The following is a 26,936-nucleotide window of genomic DNA, read 5'->3' on the forward strand; positions in this document are numbered from 1 at the left end:
TACATCACACCTTCTAAGCTAATGGCTATAATCCTTACAGGATAGAAAAAAAAATGCTCCCAGAAATCCTCCCACTGTCTATCTACCATAGATGACTACAGCAAAACTGTCACCATCCCATACATTCAAGGCACATCTGAAAAAAATATCTAGAGTTCTTAATAAACATCAGCTATGCACCTTATTTAAACCTTATGTCAAATTGACAACTCTCATCCATTTACCCAAGGACAGAAACTCTTCTTTATCACATCCAGGAGTCTATGAAGTGCCCTGTTCGTGTAATTGAGCTTACTATGGTCAGACAGGAAGAACTGTGGACATCCACCTCAGTGAATATACAAAATACATCTGGCACTGTTGTTATGGCAAGTCAGGTCTAGCAGACCATGTCTTAGATACCCCTGCACACAGGATCAATTAGAAAAAAAACAAGTTCTACATAGAAGCAATAAGTCAGAGAGATTGTTTTTGGAATCAACAGAAGCCTTGAAACATACTCCAAACCAAAACAAGTATGGTTGTATAAATTTACCAAAAATTTGGGAGACAGTTATCTTAAGATCTAATTAATACCTGCTTTCTCTCTCGTTTTTTTAATATATATATTTTTTTTAACGGAGATGGTACCTAATTAGGACTTTAGTCTTTGTGTTGTCCATTGCAATTGTTTAAACTAGTCCCCTTGTTATATCAGATTGTTGTTGTTTCGTGTACTGTGACAAACTGTTTTTGTGCTCTGAAGATGCTGGATATAATACAAGCTAAATATCAGCAAATAAATTAATAAATAGTAATTATTTTCTTATAAGTCTGTGTTCTCATCAATACCATTATAAATATATTAATATCTTTGGACTAACAGGCAACTCAATTTCCTCCCTCACATACGTCAGTTACAAGACATACCATGAAGCAATGATCAGTCTACACACCCTATCTTTCACCTGTTAGGGTGCTGACAGATGTTTTTGCTTCATTTGTACAGAGCATTGATAAGAACAAAACTTCACTATAGGTCTTAAGTTTGTACCTCTGCTAGGGATAGTACATTGCTGTGGTTGGAGCCTATTCACATTTAATCCACGAGAATTGCAACTGGAGCATTTTTCTTGTCATCAACTCCTAGTCTGTACTTTGAGAGACTAATGATCCACCTTTATTGCTTTGATGACAACAGCTGTCTCTGTTATACACAACAAAAATAAAATCCTTACTAGACCATCCCAGATAACAACTTTTTTTTTCATACCCAATGGGAGAATCTTTACAACACTTGGTTGCCATAAAATCCTTTTATTTGCAGATAAAAGCTCTCCTACAAGTTCTAGAGATTGCATTGGAGAACATATCAAACATCACCAAACATACTTTCACCATGGAAATCATACTTTCCAGCATGTACCTTTTCTTTTAGCAGGCTACTGAAATTTTCCACCTCTCCTGTCATCTATCAGCAGCTCTTCAAAGCCAACAGAACTGAATACTCTGAATTTGTTCCTCTCTACAGAGATACAAAAGGCCCTAGTGGAATCTTCTGCCCTCTTTACACACAACATTATATTTGTACAAAACACTAGAGTGTGTTTTGTGAAAATTTACAACTTTATAGCTGAACTATATAGGATTGATCTTGCACTAAAGTACATGAGATTGTACTTTAGTGCCTAATATGTTCAATTTCACAAAGTTCTCTTCATTCAATAAGAAATCTAGCACTCCAGAAACATCCAGTGGTCTCTGGAATCCAACTTCCCCTTTCTGTTATGGAAGCTACACCTTGAAGGATTCCAAGCCATGTTGGCATTAAGGGAAACAAGGATGAAGATACTGCTGCTAGATCAGCTCATTTCTCAATCATCTACCATCTACTTGGAAGTTTTTCCACTTGGTTATACTATAAATTAAGATACCAGGAAATTATATACTTAGTTTAATTTTTTTCCAAGTGCAAGCAAACAAAGTTTTCGCCTGAAATATAATTCAGGACTAGGGCAACTCATATATAGAAGCTAATGACTTCACATCACTTGCCTTAGTATCCCATAATGCAAAGCAGATATCCTTATGGACATGCGTGATGCTATGCATTATGGGAAGGGTCACTACCCAGACTGGTTTCGACCTTTATTGAGGTGAAAAAGTAAAGGGTTGCTCATCATAAGCCTACAGTAGTTAGTATGGGGGTGCAAGAGAGGATAATAGTATTAGGAGAAAAAAAAGACAGATAGATAGCATGAGAGAGAGAGAAAAGGCCTCAGCTCTTTTATATCATCATATAGCCAAAGGCTATCAGTTTTCCTTTTTCACCAATCTCATATAGATGAACAACCAAAAGACCAATTGAAAATAAAGCGCAAAGATGACTGATACCCAGGTGGTTAGCCCCATCTGGGTTAACCGCCTTGAGTTAGCCTTCTCTGCCTGGGACTGCTCTCCAGTCATTCCTGCAATTGTCCATAAGACTACATTGAATTAAGAGGATGGAGCTACTTAAAAAACCTCTCATAGCAAGAATAGACACAATTTTATCTACCCCTGGTGAATATTACATAATGGTGGTGGTCTACACCATCTGGTGATAAATTTGATATCTCCTAGTGTTACACCCTGATATCTTGAGAATATAGAATTCTCAGCTATCATGGTGTAACAGGAAGAAAACATAAAATAAATTAAAATCCCTGCATAAAAGATAATAGTTGAATTAATTAAAAGAAAAAGAAAGATTCTTGCATCCAATAAAATATATAAAAAAATACAAGTTTTGTTAAACTAACTAACAAAAGAAAGAATATATTAATATTGTGATATGATTTAAATGAGAAAAGTTAAATAAGACAGAAAAGGATTAGTCATAAGAGATGGAATGTGAGAGGCTAGAGATTAAGTTATTAAGTTAATTCATAGAAAAATTTTGGAAAGGGGATTAAATTAGAGGCTAGCAAAGGAAAACAACAGACTATCACTCAGGGCCGATTCCCAGATTGAGACATCGTTACGGGCTTGCCGATTAAATGACGTTTGGTAGAAAAACGCCACCCTAATTGGTCGGTGAAGTAAAAACAAGTAGGGGACAGAGAAAAGAAGTTAGAAAAGGTGCCGTTAGGAGAACAGGTATAAAAGAGTTGGAAACCCCCCCCCCCCCCCACGAGGCTTTTTTGGTTTTGGTTTGGATTCTGTTCCAGGAGAGCCCTTCGCGTGCTCTTTCGTAGGGATTTCACGGTGTTTTCCTGAGTGGCAAGATTGGAGTTATATCTCCATGTCACAACACGGAAACGAAAGTGTGCATAATTTCGATTCCGTATTTCCTATGTGAGAAGCGAAGAATGCCATATAGTCGAGGAAAAGAACTCATATTCTTTGTGTTTCAACTTCAGTGACAACTACAAGAAGGGGAAAGAAGTAAAGAAATCGATGTCCACGTGGCGAGTTGCACAGCCGATATATAGATGATTCAAAGTGTTCGGAGTTACGAAAGGTTAAGCCAGCATAAGCCTAGATCAATTCCAAAATGAACGTAGGAGAAGCAGATTATCGGTGAGGTTATATCAAGATAGTTCAATCAGAAGAAGGTAAAGGTCCATATGAAAATCCCAAGAAAGAAAGGTACTGTAAAATATATCTAATGTTAACTAAAATTTGTCTGTGATAAGTATCATTATTCTAATACGGAACTGTTGAAGTGACCAAGGAAAATTTATACTAGGACTTTAGTATCTGACAGAATATATAAAAAAGTAAGCTGGCTAGTGTTAATGTTATGTGAAAAATTAAGTGTCCTGAGAATTTTGCATGTCTATTGTAATGTATTGGAAAGTTAAAATGTCATAGTTGTGTGTTAGTGCAGAAAAAAGGTTTAGTTGATCCACTTAAGTTTGAATAGTTAAATAGTGTGAATTAATCTTATTTGTCCATGTCAAGTGAATTTATGTGTTGAATAGTTATGGCGGCATGATCGTAATACTCATTATAGTATCATAGCCTAATTACTTGTAATAAGCTAATGTAAGTTTGTAAGTATTTAGTTTAACATTAAATTGAGTAATCATAAAAATTGTATTGTACCATGTTAAGTAATTTAATAAACCTTTGTTCAATGATAAAAGAGTTGTCTGAAATTGCTGTCCAATTCACCACTTGAAAAATACGAACCTAATCACGCGGGAAATTAATGTTAAGAAACAAGATAAAGTGTCACGACTGCAACATAGTTACACTTTCAGACATATTTGAGTTCTTTCTCCTTGTTTTTGTATATAATATCTTAAACTAAATATCCCAAAAGGCGCAGTATAAATACAAATATTAGGGGTACTAAGGGGAGAAATAACTTAAGTATTAGTAAATTTTTTGGTGATATCTCGTGCGTAGATAATAGAAGAACATAGATAAGAGGGAATTACTAGATAGAATAAGAATTAAATTGGGACACAACATGAATGGCGCAGCCGGTGGGATATAAAGTATAAGGAGGTTAATAGAATAGAATAAGAAGAATAGGTCACAACACTAGAATGCTTCTTTCTAAATACAAAAACGTCTGACTGGACAATAAAATTTCTGCAATACAATATTATAAAGCATTTGGATGTCATATTGCTGGTTTTCAAATCCATGTTTTTTTCTAACTTTCCATAAATGGTATTTTAATTCATTAATTATAAAAATCGAAATTCTCTTCCCATCACTGACAGGTGATGGGTATTGTAAAAAAATAACCTGTTCTGTTGTAAATAGTGGAATGCCCAACACATTACATAATCTGTTCCAAATACACTGAGCAAGAGGGCAACTGTAGAATGTGTGTGTTCCACTGTTTCTAATTGGTTACAGATGTCACAGATTGGATCTCCGATGTTAAAGTACCTCCATTTGATGGCATTGACTGGAAGGCAGCCATATGCAGTTCTCCAAACAAGATCCTTCCTGTTAGGGTACACTTTGAACTTCAAGTTATGAAACAAAATATTGTTGTCAGTACCCAACTGTGGAAGTTTGTGGCGAAAGAGAGAAAATATTTCTTTATACCAAATTTCACTTTTTTTAATGGAAAGAATGTCATTTCCAGAGTGTTTTAGCAGTCATAGAGTTAAGCATAGATTGTTGTAGTATTCAGGAACAATCTCAGATTTTGTCTTGTCTGCATTAATAATTAATCCGCTGCTTTTGCTGAATTTTTTCAAAATACCAAAAAATATATATATGGAATCATTATCCTTCAGAGTTCTGACTACATCATCAACATATGCTAATACAGTGATACCTCAGCTAACGAGTGACCCTGCTAATGAATTTTTCGGCTAACAAAGTTTTTTTTGCTGATTTTCGGACTCGGCTAATGAATATGGATTTGGCTAACGAATGTTTTAGTGGATGCGCATGTTAACATAAATCAGCAAACATGAACGGTCGGGGCCATTCCAGGAACTTATCTTTTCCATCTGAAGAACACTCAAAAGATCTGACAACAGAAGATCTTGAAGAGTTGAAAAAGCAACTGAATCAGGAAAGAGACAAGGAAGATAAAGAGTGCTCATCAGAGGAGGAGGACAGCAATAAAAAAGGGAAGAATGCCAACAGGTGACATTAAAAAAATGCTGCACTACTGGGAAGAGTTTCAGTCTTTGGCTACAAAGTGGCATCCCAACAAAGCTGAAATGAACAGACTTTGTGCCTTGGTTGAAGACAAGTGTCTGAATCACTTTAAAAACATTCTGAAAAAAAGAGAAGTTCAATCAACTTTGGACAGATTTTTGACTTCTCCTTTAGCAAAGAGACAGAGGCCAGCTACTGAAGAAGAGGAGACTTACCTTGAATTTTTCATTCTACTTTCCATTCTCCTTCATCTAATTGGATAGCTATTCATCTCAGCCTTTGGTGAGTTTTTGCCCTTTTATAGTGTGCTTTTTACTATTTTGTAAAACTTATCTTTAAATAGTAGGAAGCATCCAGAACGAATTAATGATTTTCTATAGAAACCTATGGGAATCACGTTTCGGCTAACAAAGATTTCGGCTAACGAAGATAATTCGTTAGCCGAATTATCACTGTGTGTGTGATACAGTAAACTGAGAGGGCAACCTTGCTTGACTCCTTTTTGAATTTTTGCTGGGTCTGACAGGAACCCATTAACTAGGAGGTGAGTGGTTGAATTGGCATAGGCTCCTTTGATAACAGATAGCAGTTTTTTTACTTAAATCAATTTGCTGGAGGATGTGGAATAGAAAACGATGCCAGACATTATCGAATGCTTGAGTAAGGTCAAATGATAGCACTGCCATCAACTGCTTTTTCATGTTAACTAAGCGGATTAGATTATGTAGCAGAAATAGATTAAATTCTACTGCTCAACTTTGGTACTCCATACACCTGTGTGCTTTTAATTATATATTTCATTTCCACTTTGAGCCTGTTATTGATAATGTGGAAAAATATCTTGTAGTCAGTATTAGATATAGACAGAGACAAGCAAGAAGTTCTCTTCGAACCTTGTGCAGGATACACTACCATAATTTAATTTCAGGCTTAATTGGTTAGAGCTTATTATTACTCTCTCTCTCTCTCTCTCTCTCTCTCTCTCTCTCTCTCTCTCTCTCTCTCATCATAGATAGCCAAGGAGATGGTCAATGAGTCTGATAAATTTGCCTGAGTGTATAGCGCTCAGACAGAGCATAAAAATGGCTAAAACTGGAATAAAAATTTATGTCTGATAATCTGCCAGTAATCTGTGTGTGTGTGATACAAGTAGATGGTGGATTAAAGATACCAAGAAATTATATACTTAGTTTAATCCTTTTCCAAGTATAAGCAAAACAAAGTTTGTGCCTGGATTAAACCAAGTATATAATTTCTTGGTATCTTTAATCCACCATCTACTTGTATCACACACACAGATTACTGGCAGATTATCAGACATAAATTTTTATTCCAGTTTTAGCCATTTTTATGCTCTGTCTGAGCGCTATACACTCAGGCAAATTTATCAGACTCATTGACCATCTCCTTGGCTATCTATGATGAGAGAGAGAGAGTAATAATAAGCTCTAACCAATTAAGCCTGAAATTAAATTATGGTAGTGTATCCTGCACAAGGTTCGAAGAGAACTTCTTGCTTGTCTCTGCATTGGTTATAGTCAAATGTACTCCTTCCTAGTGAGAGGTGATGACATGTCTATGTATGAGTTTTCTGATGCAGGACTATCCATCACTCATATTTTAACCCACTTCCTTAATTCCACTGAGTTCCTTCATTGTTTTAGCCATTTTTATGCTCTGTCTGAGCGCTATACATTCACGCAAATTTATCAGACTCATTGACCATCTCCTTGGATTTGAAATTTTTACAGAACATTACCATTTACCATCCCATATAAATTATATACTTATTAGTTTAACTTATTGTAGCTATGCTCCTTTTGAGCTTTAAAAACCTGTTTTTATTTATGTTTTATGAATTTTATACCTTTTTATACTTCTTTTTACATCTGTTTTATACCCATCTTTTATGTATTTTTTTTTACTCGAATTTTATGTCATTTTACTTACTTATTATAATTTTAAGAATGTGCAACATTACCATAGATGTCCTTGCACCATTAAACCCAATATCGTGTGTGTGTGTGTGTGTGTGTGTGTGTGTGTGTGTGTGTGTGTGTGTGTGTGTGTGTGTGTGTGTGTGTGTGTGTTTCATATCATTTTCTTTAAATTAAATAGAAAATTATTAAGGACTTCAAAAATGAGTAGGAACGGATAATTTTACTGTTTTAATTATTTGCTTTATATGTTTTTATTTAAGGATTTTAAGTTGGAAGTTGATCCCCATATGGTCGAAGTGGAATCTTTAAATAGACAAGCTCAAGAGCTCATGGAACGTACTCAGCCAGATCAGGCTACTGCAATAAGAGAACCTCTTGCAGATATAAATCGTAGATGGGAGGATCTTCTGAAAGGCATTGTTGAAAGACAGGTAGTATTGCCATTCATTATAGTTTAAGTAGCCCGTGTGTGTGCGTGTATTTTACAGTATATACACATACACACAAAATGATATATATACACGTGTGTGTGCAATTTTCTTATTTAATCAAGCTTATGTAAATCCAATAAAAAAAAACAAGCTATTTCATAATAATGGCTCATGATGTTGCTTGTGATACCCCTCCCCATAGGACACCTGTTCATGATGGAGGGCATCTCCCTTTGATAGTACTATACTAGCCCCTTTGCATTCTTTCCTTTTCTTACCCTATTCTTTGCTCTACTTCTCCTAAGTCTTTTTTGCTATCCTGTCTTCTAGACCACCACCAGAAAGAGAGATCCTGGTACTCTTGCACTACTTTAGCCTTTGCTTCAACAGGATGTGCAGACTTGGATGACCCTCCATGATCAATCAGCTGTTGAGCTTGCCTGCAAAAGATCAGTGGTGTTCCAGCACCAGAGCAAGCCTTGAGCGTTGTTCCCTATCCAGGAATGGGGCTTAAGGCTTGCTATAGTACTGGTATAGCATTTGCTTTTGAGCACATTTATTGCTTGTAGATAGTAGATGCCTGTGGGTGGGGAACTCTGGCACTGAACAAAAATCCCTTGTACATGAATTCTTCATCCTCAATTTTATGGGCATTCAAAAGGTCCCAATCAAGTACTGATACTGAAAATACATTGTTTGATAACAGAAATAAGAAACAAAAGATGTGACACCAGTATAAATGTACCAGTGTTTCTCATCATCCATGCAACATGTGAAAAGCCAATAAAAAATGTTATCCTTCTTTATTCAAAATGGGTTTAAAAGGATTAGCATGATCTCCAAACACAGTTAAGAAACATTGTTCTACATGATATCCTTGTTGAAACAGCATGTTAGCAACACTCAGGAAAAACTACTTAAGGAACATCAATGGGTGAAATAACAATTACAGTAACTCCTCATAAAGCACTAAACAATTTTATTAGAGTGATACCAGAATGCTATCTCTTTGATGTTCCAGATGAAAAAATATGTTCAGAGATTGAAGATGAAGAGGTGAACAGGTATAAGGCACATTCTGATATGTAGACAGTACTGTCGACAGGGTCTAGCATAGAGGCAGCCTGCTTCACGGTGCAAGAGCACTCGTTCAGCCATATTGCTGTAGGTGCCGTCTCTAAGCTAACAATTCCTTTTAGTGTAGCAAGTACAGAAAGAAGTTTTTCCAAGCTTAAATGGATTAATGACCCAAGAAAGATTGATTTGTCTAGCAACTATATCGATAGAGGCAGACTTAAGATCTTATAAGCAGTTTTATTGTGCGATATCCCCGTAGAGCAAATATTTAATTAATATTAGTATGTAATCGTTTTGCATTAATGTTTTTCTTGTAGTAAAAACAAAATAGCAATTGGAGATTTTCTTATATTTTTGTCTTATAACCGTCAGGGATGATATTAAATTATTTGCCTCAGGGCACGATCTAATCTGGCGAGCCCTGTATATAGGGATGGTTACCTTGTTCCAACCAGAAATATCATTCTCACTTTTGATATACCTAAACCTCCAACATCTATAAATGCATAGTATCTCACCTGCCATGTCTCAACAGAGTATCTAATAACTTGAAATGCTTTCATTGTCAGAAATAAGGGCATGCCAAAGCTGACTGTTGTAGCTCTACTACATGTGCCCAATATGGCAGCAAAGAATATCTTACTCTGCAAGAAAGTGAAATGTGTCAACTGTCAAACAGATCATCTAGATGTTCCATTTGATTAGATGTTCCAACCAGAAATATCATTCTCACTTTTGATATACCTAAACCTCCAACATCTATAAATGCATAGTATCTCACCTGCCATGTCTCAACAGAGTATCTAATAACTTGAAATGCTTTCATTGTCAGAAATAAGGGCATGCCAAAGCTGACTGTTGTAGCTCTACTACATGTGCCCAATATGGCAGCAAAGAATATCTTACTCTGCAAGAAAGTGAAATGTGTCAACTGTCAAACAGATCATCTAGCCTACTTTCATTCATTGCACTGGTGGAAGGATGAAAAAGAAATTCAAAAGATTAAAAAAGAACAAAATGTCTTGTATCAGGATGCAAAAAGTTTGTTGAGAGTTTATTTTTCACTTAGTTAGACTATAATAAGTTTAGTTTAATCCTTTATCCAAGTGTGAGCAAACAAAGCTTGTGCCTGAAAGTATCTTCAGGACTGGGGTAAGGTAGTACAACACATACTACCTTACCCCAGTCCTGAAGATACTTTCAGGTGCAAACTTTGTTTGTTCACACTTGGATAAAGGATTAAACTAAACTTATTTTATGCAAAAAGTTTGTTTTTAGCAAACACCACACCTGTCCTGAAATCCTCTTACACCGAGAAGGTGGAAGTTAAGATAGTGTCAACAACAACTCAAACTCATATGTCTCTTCCACCATTTGATAATTTCACCACACCTTAACTTTATGATCATGAGTGCTTTTCTGTGGAGAGTGCATAACTTGGATGATCTATGGTCTCATCCTTGTCATAATGGTATTGACAAGTGGAACCATTTTTAGAGCTCCTTCAGGAATATCACTAAAAGATAACCTACAGAAAAAAGAGATACTTTAGTATCTACTGAAAGTAAATTAAACTTACCAAATGATTCTGCCATGCCAGATGATGTATTCAACATTTTCCCAGAGGAAGAGATGGACACTGGACATCCATATTTTCCAAAATGAATTGATATATATAAACCTGACATAGGTAAGCCTTCAACCTCTCAAAAATCAGACAAGTTTATAAAACCAAAACAATAGGGAAATTTTTACATTGGAATTATCAATAGTTTCACCAGAATATTGATGATATGAATATTCTGGTGAAATTCCAAAAGGCAGTTCACAATAGTGAACTGCCTTTTGGAATTTCACTATTGTTCATAAGAACAGAATTGGAGATGGTCCTGTTCATAGTAGAGTAGCTACCATAGTGGGCAATCATACTCCATTTCATCTCGTCCAGCTTAATTCTCCTGTGGAAGCAGAAACGATTTCCCTATCTGTGGGATTTCTTATTGCAGCATGTTCCATATATTTACCATCAGCTTATGAGTTAAATAAGAATGAACTTGATAATCATGTATTGGAACTGCCTCAACCCATACTTCTTATTGGATGACTCTAATGGACACAACACTCTGAGTATAGTGCCAACATGAATGAATGAGATTGTATCGTTGAGTAAATGTTCTCCTACACAGAAGCAATGTTGAAAATGGAGTAGGCCTACTCGAATAATCAACAATCTCCTCCTCATAATAATCGAGACAATGCCTTCTTGCATATACCTATAGGTACAAAATTAATAAAGGAAAAAAACTCGCTTACAAAGATTATTTAATAGTATAATTTTCACCTGCGTGTCACAGGCATCTTTAGTACATTAAGCTCAAATTAAACAATAACTGACAATTCCAAAAAGCGCCACCTAAGTAGCTGGTGTAAGATAACTAAATATGGTCAATAAATTTCCTAAAAAAAAAAAAAAAAAAAAAAAAAAAAAGAAAATCAATACAATAAAAAGTTAGGAAAGATTAGCTGATTTGTAAAGTACTATCTCCCATAAAGGGGATAGACGTAAGCCATCGAATCTGTTTAAGTTAGGAGAATGAAGTAAGTTTCACATGTTTCTTTATAAAGGCATTTCATGAGAGACTGACTTTTGTGAAGAACTCTTGTCTTTCTCCAATGAACTCTGTGTCTAGTGAAGATGGCATGTTCTGCAAGTCCAGACTTTTCAGGTTTAAAGTATTCAATATAAGATTGGTGTTCTTCTAGCCGAATAGAGGCAGATCTTCCCGTTTGTCCGAAATAAGATAATCCACAAGAGCACGGGATCTGGTAGACACCTGGATGATTAAGATGTGGAAGCTTGTCCTTAGGAGAAGTGAGAAATGTGGAGATTTTTCTAAACGGTTGAAAGGCAACAAAAATATTCAGTGGCTTTTAAACTTTTGCTATACGTTCGCTGATGCCTTGTCCATAAGGGATAGTAATGCACGTTATTTCTTCTGTGTGTGAAGAGGAAGACATATTAAAACTACTCAAAGTTCTTTTAATGAAGCAATTCTTATAACCATTAGATATAAAGGAAGAAGTTATATATTGTAGTTCTTTCTGTAAAAGATCGTCTGAAGAACAAAAGGAGTGGGCCTGATGAACCAGTGTTTTAATAGTTCCTGCCTTTTGACTGGGATGGTGATGAGATTCCGCATGGATATAATGGCCTGTATGAGTCTTCTTTCTATAAACTGAGAAATGTAGGTTACCATCTGGTTGGCGAAGAATTAGAAGATCTAAAAAAGGCTAACTGCTTATTTGATTCTACTTCTAAACTGTTCTACATTCACAAGTTCCTTTCCCCTACAATAATCTTTTTTTCCAATCTCCCTTTTGCCAAAAACCATTGTTTTTGTTTTCTATATTCATCCTCAATCCATATCTTTTACCTTCTCTATTTAGGTTATGTATCATTTGCTCAAGTTTCATTTCGTCTTCTTGAAGTAAAACAATGTCGTCTGCAAAGCACAGGTGATTGAGTCTTATTCCATTGCTGGAGATTCCTGTGAATATTATTATTTTATGACATATCATAATAATAACAATAATATTAATGATTGTTATTATTATTATCAGCCCATGGAGTAAAGACTCATTGCTGGATGTTCCACTATCTCTCTCTCGCACACACCACACACACTATAAAACTGTGCTTTAACTCTCCATATTCTAGGTAATGCATTCCAATCACCCACCACTCTCAACATAAAAAACCTACTCCTCACTCCCCTGCTAACACCCTTCTTATACAGTTTCCAGGGATGGTTACTTGTTTACTAGTGCTTTCCGCATTCTGTGAAAAACTTCTTCCACATTAATCTGGTTAAAAAAAAAATAATAAAAAAATAGAGATCTCAATCATGTGTTTCATATCTTCTCCCTTCCCTTTTTATCCACATGAATCTGCAAATCGCATTTCTTCGCTCTTTCTTTATATCCAACATTCTAGAAACCAGATGACTTTTATCAGTCATCTCTGGACCCTTTGATCTGTGCATATGATATCTGTTGATGGATGCACGTTATGAAGGCACTATGCATGTTATGATGTGTATACAATTTTAACAGTATCTTCTTTAAATTTTAGGTCTTTATCTACCATCATCTCCAGATCCCTTATTTCCTCCACTGCTTGTAAGATATTCCTGCCAACTGTACACTCCACATCCACTTTTGTGCTCATCTAGTCTGTTCAAGTAAAGCCACATCTTGTAAAGCCACCTCTGTTCTACTCATTAATTTTCCTGGCTTTGTATCATTTTGCAAACATTACAGTCTCCCATTCAAACCTTTCCCAAATATCATTAATATACAAGTTAAACAACAGTGATTCCAAAACAGATCTTGGAGCTTATCACTATTGACTTCTCTTCCCTACACATAACTTGCTGATATCTGCAGACATCTAAACTCTTAGTGCAATTGAATATGCATCTATTACCAAACTACAACTTGTCATGTGGCAATCTATCGAAAATCTTTGCAAAATCTAAACATACCACTGTATGAGGGTTGTTTGAAAAGTTTGGTAAAAAAAATAAGTTAAACATTTTTTCGGAAAAAAAATCACCTTTATTTCTCAACATCGTCTCCATCGATGTCTAAATATTTGGTCCAGCGAGTTTCCAATTTTTTCATCTCATCTAAAAAGTAGGATTTGTCAAATTGTGAAAATAGTCATTAACAGCCTTGATGACATCCTCTTTCGAAGAAAGTATTTTCCCACCGAGCCAAATTTTTAAGTTTGGGAACAAGAAGTCACACGGGGCCAAGTCCGAAGAATGTGGTGGATGTGGAACCAATTCGAATCTCAATTCATGCAATTTTGCCATTGCAACTGCTAATGTGTGGGACGATGCATTATCTTGATGAAAGAGCATTTTTTGTGCACCAATCTTAGCCATTTTTTCTTCAGTTTTTCTTTTAAACAGTCCAACAATGATTCATGATAGACCCCTGTTATTGTCTTAACCTTTTCCAAATAGTCTATCATGATAATTCCTTGGGAATCCCAAAAAACAGTGCCCATCACCTTCCCAGCTGACAAAATGGTCTTCGCTTTTTTCGGTGCTCTTTCACCGGGCATTGTCTACTGTTTTGACTGCTGCTTGGGCTCAGGTGTGTAGTGGTGGATCTAAGGTTCATCTACAGTCATGAATCAATGCAAAAAATTCTGCAAATTGCAATTAAACATCACCATACACTTCATTGAAATGTCTTTTTGCATGTGTTTTTGATCGACAGTCAACAATCGTGGCACCCATTGCACGCACACAGCTTTTTCATGTGCAATTTTTCATGCAGGATATTATACACTTATTCATTTGAGATGCCTACAATCTCAGCAATCTCACACACTTTCACTTGGCAGTCTTCCATAATGATACCATGGATTTTATCAATCATTTCCATCATAGTGACCTCAGTCTGGTGTCCGGAGCACGCTTCATCTTTGATGGACTTAAGACCACATTCGAATTCATTTATCCAAAAATAAATAGTCTTTAATGCTGGTGCAGAGTCCCCATGAACTGCATCTAACTTGGCTTTGATCTGCATGGCTGTCCACTTCTTTAAATAAAAGTGTTTTATCACTGCACGAAACTCATTTTTCTCCATTTTTATGAAAAATGTGAACACAGTCATTTTAAATGTTTGCCAAATGAGAACTACGTCACACATGGCTAAAATTTTGCCAGGGGTCATGAAAAAGATTAAACATGCCGACACTGGTATGAATGAATGAATTGCGTCACCGTCGATTGGAAATTTAACAAACTTTTCAAACAACCCTCATGTATGCATCTTCCTTATCAAATGCACTCATCACTTTGTCATAGCACATAAATAGATTCATAAAACATAACCTTCCTTTAAGTAGCCTATTTTGATCATCACAAAGACCATTACTGCTGTTATCAACCCAGTTCTGGATCTTGATCCTTGCTAACCTCTGAAATAATAATCTCAACTGTACACAGATTGTCCTGTAATCTGAAGTCTCAGCCTAATCTCCTTCTTGAAGCAGAATAATTTTGCCCTCTTTCCATTCCTTCGTAACTTGGCCCATTGTAATACTTATATTAAGCAAGTTCATCAAGTGAATTAAGTCACTGGAATCAAATCTTACTTACTGCATTACCTTATTAACATTGTTAACTTAGTTGTCCATATACTTTTTGTTCACTCACCACCAATTCCTTCTTTCCTTTCACACTACACTCAAGCTCTGCATGATGTCATATTCATGATGAAGGACTTTTAGGACTTACTCATTTAATATTTCAACTATATCCTCTATAGTAGTTATCATTCTACCATATTGACCAAACAATATTATCCTTCAATAATCATCTTTCTTCTACAGGCCACATATCTGTGGAGTTTGTTTGGTCTCATTATCTAATTGTTGCAAATGCACTTTCACTGTCCTTACTAAGCAAGTCATGATCTTTACCTGTTCTTTGTACTCTTTGTACAGCTCATTATTATTATTACCACTCATCTTATGCTACCTCTATTATTAATTTCTTGTTCTGGATTCCCTCCACATGAAGCACCTGTTCATGTTAGAGGGAACCTCCCAGTGATGGTATCGACTTCTTTTCATTATTATTCTTTGTCTATGTTTTTCTTCTCATATTTTTCACTTTACTTCTCCTGAGTCTTTATTACTATCCTTTCTTCCAGATCACCACCACACCACTGGGATCTAACACTTTGCTGCCATGTTTTCTGTACAGTGGGACCTGTGGACGGAAAGGAAAATCCTAGTAGCCCTGCATTACTTTGGCCTCTGTTTCAGCAAGATGGGTAGTCTTGGATGACCTAGCCAGAATCACTCTGCTAATCAGGTTACTTGCAATGGTCAGGGGTGTTGCAGTAAGTCTCCTTCCCCATAGTCCTGTGACAGGGCCAAGGTTTGCTGTGGTGTTTGTACAGCATCTAGTTTCACTCTAGAATGCAGTAATTGCTTGCTAGTGAGTGGAGAGAGCTCTGGTGCTGTACTACAATCCTTCTGACTATGAACCTTCTTCATTCTGTTGTTTACCAGGGGAGGGAGGGGTGCCCCCTCATCAAGCCCCAACCAAGCTCATAATCCATATTATCATCAACAGAAAACCAAAAGTAAGAGACAAAAAAAAAAACAAAAAAAAACATCAGATTCTGCAATAAATACACCACTTCTTAAACAACAAATTACACAATAACCACAGTAATCAACTTTAATGAAATGAAAGTGCAGATATTTCATACTGAAAATAACAGTACATCATCAGTGTGTAGAAACAAGCAAATCAAAGAAACGGGAATACAAGGTACATACAACAGTCGGTGGTTTACCAATTAAAAACTGTTGCTGCATGCTAGAAACTAATATTAATAAATAATATTATTAAAAACTATTTTGATTGTTATAAAATGATTCAGATTTGGTTGATGTAAAATGGCTTCACAGCTTTCTTTGAAAAGGTATTCATATTTAAAACTGCTTCTATGGAGAAGATAAGCTTCATCCCACTGGATACTGTGTTTAGTGTCAATACTATGTTGTGCCAGACCAGGCTTCTGAGGTTTTATGTATTCAATATAATATTGATGTTCATTAATTCTTTTTGTCTACAGAACAGCTTGTCTGCCCAAAGTATGTCAGATTACATTCACAAGGTATCCGGTAATGCCAGCTAATGATAGATGTTATAGTTTGTCTTTTGTAGATGTCAACAGATAAGAAATTTTGTTGATAGGAAAATAGTGGGAATAAAGTGATGCTTCTTCAAAATTCTACCAATCGGTCAGAGATAGCAAAAATATTAGGGATTGGAACCCTGCGGTCTATTGAAGAATCCTGAGATGTTAGAATATGGGAGTCAATTATCTGCTGGATTTGATTAGGGTTGTAACCATTAAATTCCACTAAAAAGTATGAGAGTGAGAAGTTCTTGTTGTAAGCTTGAGGGAGAGGAGCATACATTATGTGCTCTATTAACACGTTCGCTGCCACGCTACTTTGGCATGGTCTGTTCCCCTACGCCGAGCAGTTTTACTTCTTCAAGGTCAGCACGATAATCTCGTTACCGGAATTAAACGTCCTACGAGTATACTCGTAGTTGGCTTGTACAGAGCATATACGGTCTATGAGAATACACACTTTTGAAGCTAGCCCCACAAGCCAAGCATTTTCACTTCTTCAAGGTCACTACAATAATCTCGTTCCCGGCGGTAAGCGTCCTACGAGTATACTCGTAGCTGGCTTGTGAAGCAGGTTTACCCACTACGAGTATACTCGTAGTTGGCAGCGAACGTGTTAATTAAAGACTTGATAACCCCAATTTTTTGAGAGGTGTGATGAGCAGACTTTTGATGAATGTATCTGCCAGTCAGGATAGGTTTTTAATAAACACTGGTTGATAAATTACTGGAGGCTGTGCACATAAGAAGGATGTCCAAAAATAGTAAACTACCAGCTTTTTCATTTTCCATGGTGAATTGTAATCCGTGGATGAAGGCCAACGGATATTAATCCATTGTAGGAAAGTGGTTAGTTCATTTTCAGAATGAGGCCAAACAGCAAAGACATCATCAGCATAATGAAACCAATGAGAGAGTTGGGGATGAATGGATGAGAACAAGGTATCTTCCAGATGGTTCAAAAAATAGTGTGCCAAAGTTGGAGACAGAGGGCTACCCATGGCAGTGCTTTCAACTTGTCTATAGATCTTGTTTTTCCAGCTTGAAATATCCTGATTCTATAACAAATTCAAAAATCTTTGCGATATCAGGAGGATAATCATCATAATGTAAATTAACAGTGTCAGATAATGGAATGTTGGTAAAGAGAGGAAACAATGTGAACTGACTAACAAATCTGACTCTAATATTTGAATATTCTTGATTTTCTCAAGAAAATGTGGAGAATTCTTGATGAATGATCTGGATTGTCCAGTATGGGTAATTAATAAACATGACAGAAATTTAGCAATTCTATAGGTGGTAGAGTCAATATAATTCACGATAGGTCTTACTGGATAACCTTCTTTATGAATATTTGGGAGGCCATATAAACCGTGAGTTCTTCCAATCTTGCTCATCTTGTCCAAAGTATTTTGATCCCAACTAACAACTTCATCAAGCAGCTTATATAATTGTTTAATTTGTGTTTTTGTAGGGTTATACCTAATTTCTTGATAAATGGTGATATCTTGTACAAGGCAGTATCTTATCCATTACCACTACAGCTTTTACTTTATCTGCTTTCGAAATAGATATATTGTTCTTTTGTCTTAAACCACTATTCTTAATCTTAAATTCAACAGATAAACATCCAAATGGAAAATTGTTACTTCTTCATCCAGAAGGATTTGGAAAGATTGGCAGGATCTCCATAAAATGTAAAGAAACTGTGTGTTCAGAAGATATCCTTATTGATGCAGCTACAAAAGCACAATCAGAAAAATTACTCTATGCAATATCTATTAGAAGAATACTGATTGCAGTTACCCCCCCCCCCCCTCCTTAAAACTTTAAACTTTTCTAGAGATGTAATATCCAAGTGGGACCTCTTTGATGCTCCCAATGAAGAGATATGTTCTGAACTCAAGGAAGTCATAAGAAGAATAGTGACAGAAATCTGGTTCCCACTAGAAAAATCTTTACCTTTAACAAACAAAAACCACCAGCATTTGTCAGAGCAGGATATCTTAACTGTCCAATTAATCTCTGTATCCCAAACACTTTAATAGTGCTTTAAATGCCAGAAATGTGGTTTTTGAAAGTATGCTGGGTCATCTCACCCAGCATACTCCCTAGGATGCCAAAGGTGGAAGGATGAAAAGGAGACACAGAAATTAAAAACAGAGCAATGCATCACATGATGGCAAAGAGGCAGTATACAACAGTAGCAACATCTGTTAAACCCTCTTATGCTGAGAAGGCAACTTTAAAGAAAGTTTCAGTTGGAACATTGACAAGAGTGTCAATCCTGCCTTCTCGCAACTACAACATCCCTGAAAGATGATTTGCTCACTATATCCTTTGAGTGAACGAAACAGAGAAATCATGGACTCACTCCTGAAGATATTCCCAAAAGGGTCCCAGTACATGGAAATCATATTATTAAAAAAATATTTGAATGGTATGTCCTGTGACATATATTTTTCAAAACCTTTTGGTACTAGAGGAGGGGGGGAAAAACAAAAAAACCTAAGCTTTTTTCTAATGTACCATTTAGAAATATGCATATAACATCCTAATTCAACAAGATAAAACAGTTCATAAATTTTCTGTTTAGTATAAATTAAAGAAGATATAATAGTTTATTGCATATTTTTGTGTTAAAGTGATACTGGCATGTGGTATAATTATCAATCTTTTAAAATATCTTTTAAAATATAATTTAAGTCAGAAATAATATTGTTGTGTAATTTATTATTTATTAATTAGCGAGAAATGGAAAATGCTTTGTTACGCCTTGGACAATTCCAGCATGCACTAGATGAATTACTTGTTTGGATGACAAAAACTGAAAAGTCAATGGATGAGTTACAGCCTGTATTTGGAGACCCACAAGTTATTGAAGTAGTGCTGGCAAAACATAAAGTAAGTTTTTGTTTTTAACATCCTTCTTAATTATCATTAACTTATTAGTGGTATTATTATTATTGTTGTTTCTCAGGCATATCCATGAGTCAGACTCATTGTAGAAATGAGTCTGACTCATGGAGTTAGACTAACTCTCTCTAGCCATTGTTAGCAGTACCTATCTTATCTATCCTTGAACTTATTCACTGAAGCACTCATTAGCAACCCATTCCACACATCACTACATTTCAAGTAAAAAATATGGTCCTAATGCCCTTGCTATTCCCACAGTTATACAATATCCATGAGTGATTCCACATGTTTTCTCTCTTCCTGCTTCAGTGTCAATTCTATGAAACTCCTTTAATAACTTTTATTCTGCTATCATGTCATCTCTTATTCTCCTATCAGCTAATTTTTGGAACTCTTTAATATATTCTAATAAGGAGCATTCCATAGACCTGCTACAATCATAGTCATTTGCACCTGGATTCTCTGCACCACTTCTTTATCCTCATGGAATCCAGAAGAACTGGATCTGCATAGAGTAGTATAGATGCGGCCTTATTAAAGCCATATAAAGAGAGCAATAACAACAGCCATGTAATCTGATGTACCATTTTCATTACCTCTACAATATGTCCTCTAAACTTCAAATTTTTATTGAACTTTAGAGAACATATTCAGAGGGATTACTCCAAAAATCCTTGGCCTCATCAATTTCCATACACTTTCATCAATAAAGTACACGACTTGTGATTTCTTCATCCCAAAGGAATTACCTTACACTTAGCCATATTAAACAAGCAGCTATTTACATTTACCCATATTGCCAGTCTGTCTATTTAAGTCATCCTGCAGGATCTCTCCTTCATTTTCATTGATTATCACTCTTCCCAGCTTTGCATCATCATCATCATCAGCAGCAGCAAGGAACTCAATATTTCCCCATAAGTCAGTGATGTATAAATTAAACAGTAGAGGACCAGGTTCTGAGCCCTGCAGTATATCACTGGTCACCGCCTACCTGTCCGCATGGTTAGCCTAGTGGCTATGTGCTTTGCAATCATATGCCTGGGGAAGAATTGTCCCAGGTTCGATTCCTGTCGATGACGCAAGGAGTTTAAGGATCTTCCTCAGCCATAGCCAAGTTAGCCGGTCTTGGGCATGGACAGCAGGGTTTTTTCCACCAGTTTATCTGGAGGGGTTTCATCCCGCAAGCAGGCAAACCAGTCCAGTGAACACACACGGATTGCAGTCAGGAATACTGACCCAGCCATAGATTCCATAGATTCGTCAGCTATGCTGGTTCCGGAGCCCGGATAAAATTTGGGGGGACTGAGATGGTGCCATACCTCCCCGTAGAGGGGACTCACAGCCATGTATCATCATATGATTATTATTATTACCACCTACCTGCTTCCATACTCAAACTCCCCCATATGAGACATTGTTTGTAGTAGAAGAGAGAACCTCCCAGACTGGCCTTTTTCGCTCTTTCTCTTTTTCTTGGCTTTTCTTCCCACACTATTTGTTCTATTTCTCCCGAGTCTTTTTTTACTATCTTTATTTCTAGACCACTATCACTGGGATTCAACATGCTGCTGCCATGTTTGCTGTGTGGTGGTGCAACCGGTGGACATCCAGGGGGGGGGAGGGATTCTTATAGTCTTGCACTATTTTGGCCTCTGCTTTAACAACACAGGCAGTCATGGATACCTAGCCAACTAGTACACTGCATGGATGCTTGCTTGCAGGCAAGCCTACTGAGGCTTGCCTGCAAGCATCAGTAGTGTACAGTAAATCTCCTACACCATGGTCTGGAGATAGGACCCAAAGCATGCTGTGGTGCTATTATAGCAGCTGGAGTAATTCTGGCATTCCATTTCCCAAGTGCAATCATTGCTTACTGGACAGGGGATGTCCTTTTTTAGCTAGTGGGTGGGGAGCTTAGGTGCTGAATTAACCTTCCTTTGAGTATGAATACATTTTCGTCCTTTTGTATATCAGGGGCCCTCAACAAACATCAGCCAGGTTCAGAAACCATTGCAAGAATACCAGAAACAGAAAACATTTGAGATAGCAACAACAACAATATCTGTGTTCTTAATATTACACTCAACTGGCAAATGTGCACTTGGGAAAATGTCAATTGTTCCTTTACAACAGAATTTTCTATGTGAGATTTCCAGATACCTGGCAAATGGGCAATTATTGCTGCCTTTCCTAATTCAGATCTCCAAATAACTACTGTACTATTCCTTTGACTAGCTACTTGTGCAAGATTCTGGAAAGCATGGTTAACTCATGTCTTTTATGATCTATGGAGAGAAACAATCTTTTTTCCAGAATGCAATCATTCTACTACTTATCTAGTCAAGCTGGAGGTATCCATTAGAGAAACCATCCTAAAATGGATGCATCTAGTATCAGTTTCCTTTGATATGAAAAAAGCATATGACACTGCTTAGAGATTTTTAATATTAAAAGAACTACACAATTTTGGGTCTCAGAGGGACTCTCCCTCCCTCTTTTTATAAAGAATTTTATCCAAACAAATCTTCCGAGTCTGAGTGGGAACTGATCTCTCTCTTGACCACATATCCAAAAGGAAGGTTTCCCACAAATTCAATATTAAGTGACATTCTTTCTTTTGCAATTGAGGTCAACTCCATAACAGAACAACTTCTGCCAACAGTAAGTAATACCCCTCTATGTGGATAACTTTCCATCTTCTGTCATTCATGTAATATGAGGTTTTCACAACAGAAGATAGTTTGTGTGCACTTTTGTCACAAATGAGATCATCCTGACTCAGTACTTCAACTAGAGTAAACTTTATTCCACATTGCATCAGAAACCGAGTTCCTCATAACTTACTTTCCTTCCTAACATAAGGAAATTTCGAGATAAGCATCATACACAATGAACACCCTTTGCACTCTATCTTCTGTGTCTCACTGTGCCAGATGTTCTTTGCTTCATTTGTATAGGTCATTTATACATTTAGAACTTGATTATGGATACTGGTTCAAAGCTTCTACCTGAGAGAGTACCTTGTGATGACTAAATCCTACTCACCATTAAGACATCAGATCCCCAGGCTCTATGTTGAGGCAAATGAAAACATGTTTTGTTGCTTTGATGACAACAGTTGCTTCTATTGTATGCTTTAAAATTAAAATCTCTGTCAGACCATCCCGCATGGCCAACTATTTTTCATCTGTGATTGAAGAGCCAGTACATTGCTCGACAGACATATGATCCTCTGGTTTGCGAATAAAAGCTCTCTTGTAACTGTAAATATTGTGGTAGGCAATGTAGACCAGATGCCACTAAACAGGCTATCACCATGGTATTCTTATATCTCACCATGCAGATTTTGCTTCTGCAGGCTACTCAAATTTGCATGTACCTTTTACACTTGTTATGTGCACTATTTTTACTTATCTTATATATATTCCTATCTCTTCAAGTTGCCTCTTTTGTGTAATTATCAAGTATTTTTTTATTGTTGTATACTGATATGATCTTTCCTTCTGCAGTATGACCATAGCCATTTTTGCATCACCACACTGAACAAAGAATCCAAAATACTCAGATTTTTTTGTAAGAATGTAGCAATTCTGAAATTTGATTCTGAAAACCAATCTATGAAAATCTTTGCAATAGATTGACATAAACATGTTCCTCATTTTTATCACTTTTAAAAGTGATTTGCTACTTAATTTCACCAAGTGAAACTGTAGTAGCAATTTTCAAAAGGATTAATATCACAGAGAAACCCATAAGTATCCTTTAAGTGCCACATAACAAGTTTTTATTTATATAATATCAGCCATGTGCAAGCACTGGCTAATGCCTATCTTATGACAGTATGACAGGTATATCCAATGCAATGCAGCAGTTCAGTACCAATAAATCCAGTGGTGCCATCAAGTGGTGCAGCTGCACACTAGATGTCACAGACACTATAAATGGCATTTTTTGTGATTTATGTTACCAATGGTGGCATGCTTGGTGCATAAAAATTGATGAATCGGCATATGAACTTAAACCAGCTTTTCTTTTGCCCACTGTGCCTCCATTCAGTGAAACAGTTCCTGAACTTAGAAAAATCCATTTAAAGCTTGGAGCAGTGCCTTACTACTTTCGAGCAAACCTTCTCCCACAAAATTAAATCAATTGATGCCAAGCTAGAACAGATCCATGATCAGTGCTTAGACAAAAAAGTCACCTGCCGGCAATATCAGCCAGCTCCATAGCCTCATTGCATCAATGGTGCATGACTCAATCAAGCCAAAAACCAAAAATATAATGCCATTATCCTCAATTGCCACACCAAAGGCAACAATACACTGAAGGAAGACATCACCAAACTAATTGTAAAATCCAGTGTTGACTGCAACCAAATCACCAGATACCACCACCCAGACCTACAAACAAAAAAAGGACAGAACAACTTTTCCATGACTGGTGAAAGGAGCCTGTGACACACCAGTGAGTGCATCAAAACTAGTGGCAACTATAAACAACCTCAAAGTTTACAAGTCCAGGCTAACTTTACCTTTACCTAGCGTGAACAAGACTTATGATTCGCAAACAACTAGAAGAAAAATTAAAATGCAGTGACAAAACATGGTATATCAACTGCAAAAGAGGAATTCTAGTGCAGAAATCAAGTTGTGTTAATAGCCATCTTGTAAACCAAAGTACAAATACTGCATAGAAAATGTGCATGACCCATTTACATAGTCTCTATTCCAACCTCAACACAGTCTACTTCCGGTCTGCAAAAACACACTTGCTTTTTCTGACAGAAATCCAAATTTCAAACTCTCCAAGAACCACTCATCTGAACTTCCTCAAATACACACTCTTTGACTCCTTTCAGTTTAAGGGTGGCATTTGTGCTTATGCTCACTCTGACATACTATGCCAGAGAGCATTCAACTTAGAATCTCCTGATCATGATCTGCTTTGGTTGAAAATCTCTCTCTCTGCCCCACTCTGTCAAATTCATATGCTGTCTGTATCACTCTCCTAATACCACCAACCACTCAGAACTCTTTGATTTCCTCTCTTTGAAGGACATCGATCCAATTTTCCTAATAGTGAGTTTATCTTCCTCAGTGATTTCCATCTACACAGTACCAACTTGCTTTTCCTTCTCCAACTGCAAAGACCAAGCAGGTAGAGATGCTGAGACATTTGTCATCACAAATGACCTTATACAAATTGTTCACATACCCACCAGAGTACCAGACAATTCCTCTAAACCCTCTGGATCTCTTCCTCATTAACGATACCTCCATATACACTGGGAAGGTTGTATCTTCCTTAGTAATTCTGACAACAATCTTGTGTTTATCTCTTCCCCCACTGAGCAACAGCCATTCTCAACCAAGAGTCATCTGACATTATAAGAATGTCAAGCGGAATGCCAAGATTTTGATGCCTCATTCCCATGGTCAGGCTACTGCTTTTGATCTTCTAACCCAGGCATATGAACTGAACACATCACTGAAGTAATCCCCTCTGGAATGAAAACACGTGTTCCCCATTCCATGCTAAATTCCTATCCTCCTAAGAGCTCTGATTCTTCAAAAGATGCATCAAAGCTGTGCAAATGAAGAACCAAGCATACCACAACTGGCTCTCATCAAGAATTCCATCTTCTGTTATTACTTACACCAAAACCCAAAACAGCTGCAAGAAAATCATGAATGCATCAAAAACCAATTTCCAAAGATCCAAAAGCATAAAACTTGTATTGTGCCTAAATGGCAGCTAAGCATTTTGGTCTCCATCCAAAGCAGTTGGCCATAACTTTTGTCCAATGCTGTTCCCACTGCTCCTGCATCAAGATGGATCTGTTGCATGATGCCAGGAGATTGGCTTTCTCTGTGGGTATCACCCACAGAGAAAGCCAATTTCCTGGCATCATACTTTTCCTCAAATGCCTGCATAAATGAATTTGGTAAATGTCCCCCAACCATTTCAAACACCCAGCACTCAATGCCTCCCTCTGACCTTTCACCAGAAAGTGATCAGAAAAATCCTATCCAAATTAGATATGGATTATGGCAAATACCATTCAACAGGGTATCTGCTCACCTATGTTACCCACTTCTGAATAAGCACCATGGAAAAGTTTGGCAATTCCCAAGTGATTGTACTAGTTATCTTCAAAGCTTTCGACTGGGTCTGGCAAAAGGGCCTATTAAGTAAGCTTCCATCATTTGGTCTGTCCCATTTCTGCAAATGGGTCACCAGTTTTCTAACCAGACAACAAGTAATAAGATGTCTAATGGTTACCTATTTTCTAATGGTTACCTATACAAGTAATGCTGGAATCCCACAAGGTTCTGTCCTTTCACCCACCCTGTTTCTTATGCAAATGGGTCACCAGTTTTCTAACTAGACAACAAGTAATAAGATGTCTAATGGTTACCTATTTTCTAACTATGTAAGTAATGCTGGAATCCCACAAGGTTCTGTCCTTTCACCCACCCTATACAACAATGACCTGCTCCAGTTGACCAACACTCCAATATACAGTTTTACCAACAACAATACACTTCATTCCTCCTTCTCACTTGACAAACTCTTGCACCAAACAAACCACCACAACTCACAGAGCTGCCAGCTTAAATTCTGATCTCCAAATTCTTTGATGTGGCTTAACTAACCTTGTCAATTTCAATGCCTGCAAAACAGTTTTGCCTTATTTCCCATAAAAAAGAACCATATTATCCAATCCTTACCTTTGACATTACCCAAATCTCTAGGCAAGATGAAATATCTCTCCTTGGGATTACTTTGACATCAAGACTCTCTTGGTATAAACATATTACGATCATCGCCTCCTCAGCATCCAAAAAATTAGCATTCCTTATTCAAGGCATTAATCTATCCCTGAGTAGCTATTAATTCTGTACAAATCACAACTCCATCGAGTACTGCTCGCACATCTGGAGTGGTGCTCCCAATTGCTCCATAAAAATACTTTGTGCAGAGCAGACTGATTAATGGCTCATCTCTTACTAACTCACTCCAGCCAGTCTTGCACATGCATCTAGTATCTACTGCACACATCTTCTATAAATATTTCCATGATAAATGTTCTTCAGAACTGTTATCAGTAATTCCCCCTTCCTCTCTCTCTCTCTCTCTGCAGCTACCACCCAACATCTCTTCATGGACAAACTCCATACTCATAGAACAAGTTTCTCTTCCCCCCCCCCCTCCTTCTTTCCTACTG

At 36.9% G+C, this 26,936-nt stretch overlaps 1 protein-coding gene across 1 annotated transcript in view; it reads left to right on the forward strand.

Moving 5' to 3' along the window:
* Positions 1-26,936, forward strand: part of LOC150107495 (uncharacterized) — a 1,121,546-nt gene that overhangs the window by 834,511 nt on the left and 260,099 nt on the right. The window contains exons 66-67 of the mRNA XM_090392112.1: positions 7,799-7,969; positions 19,535-19,690. Coding sequence (XP_090248238.1) covers positions 7,799-7,969; positions 19,535-19,690 — 327 coding nt within the window. The remainder of the gene's footprint in view (positions 1-7,798; positions 7,970-19,534; positions 19,691-26,936) is intronic.

This window comes from Typopeltis vanoorti, chromosome 4 (genome assembly GCF_054136105.1).
Source record: "Typopeltis vanoorti isolate ZY-2024b chromosome 4, IOZ_Tvanoo_1.0, whole genome shotgun sequence".
Lineage (NCBI taxonomy): Eukaryota > Metazoa > Arthropoda > Arachnida > Uropygi > Thelyphonidae > Typopeltis > Typopeltis vanoorti.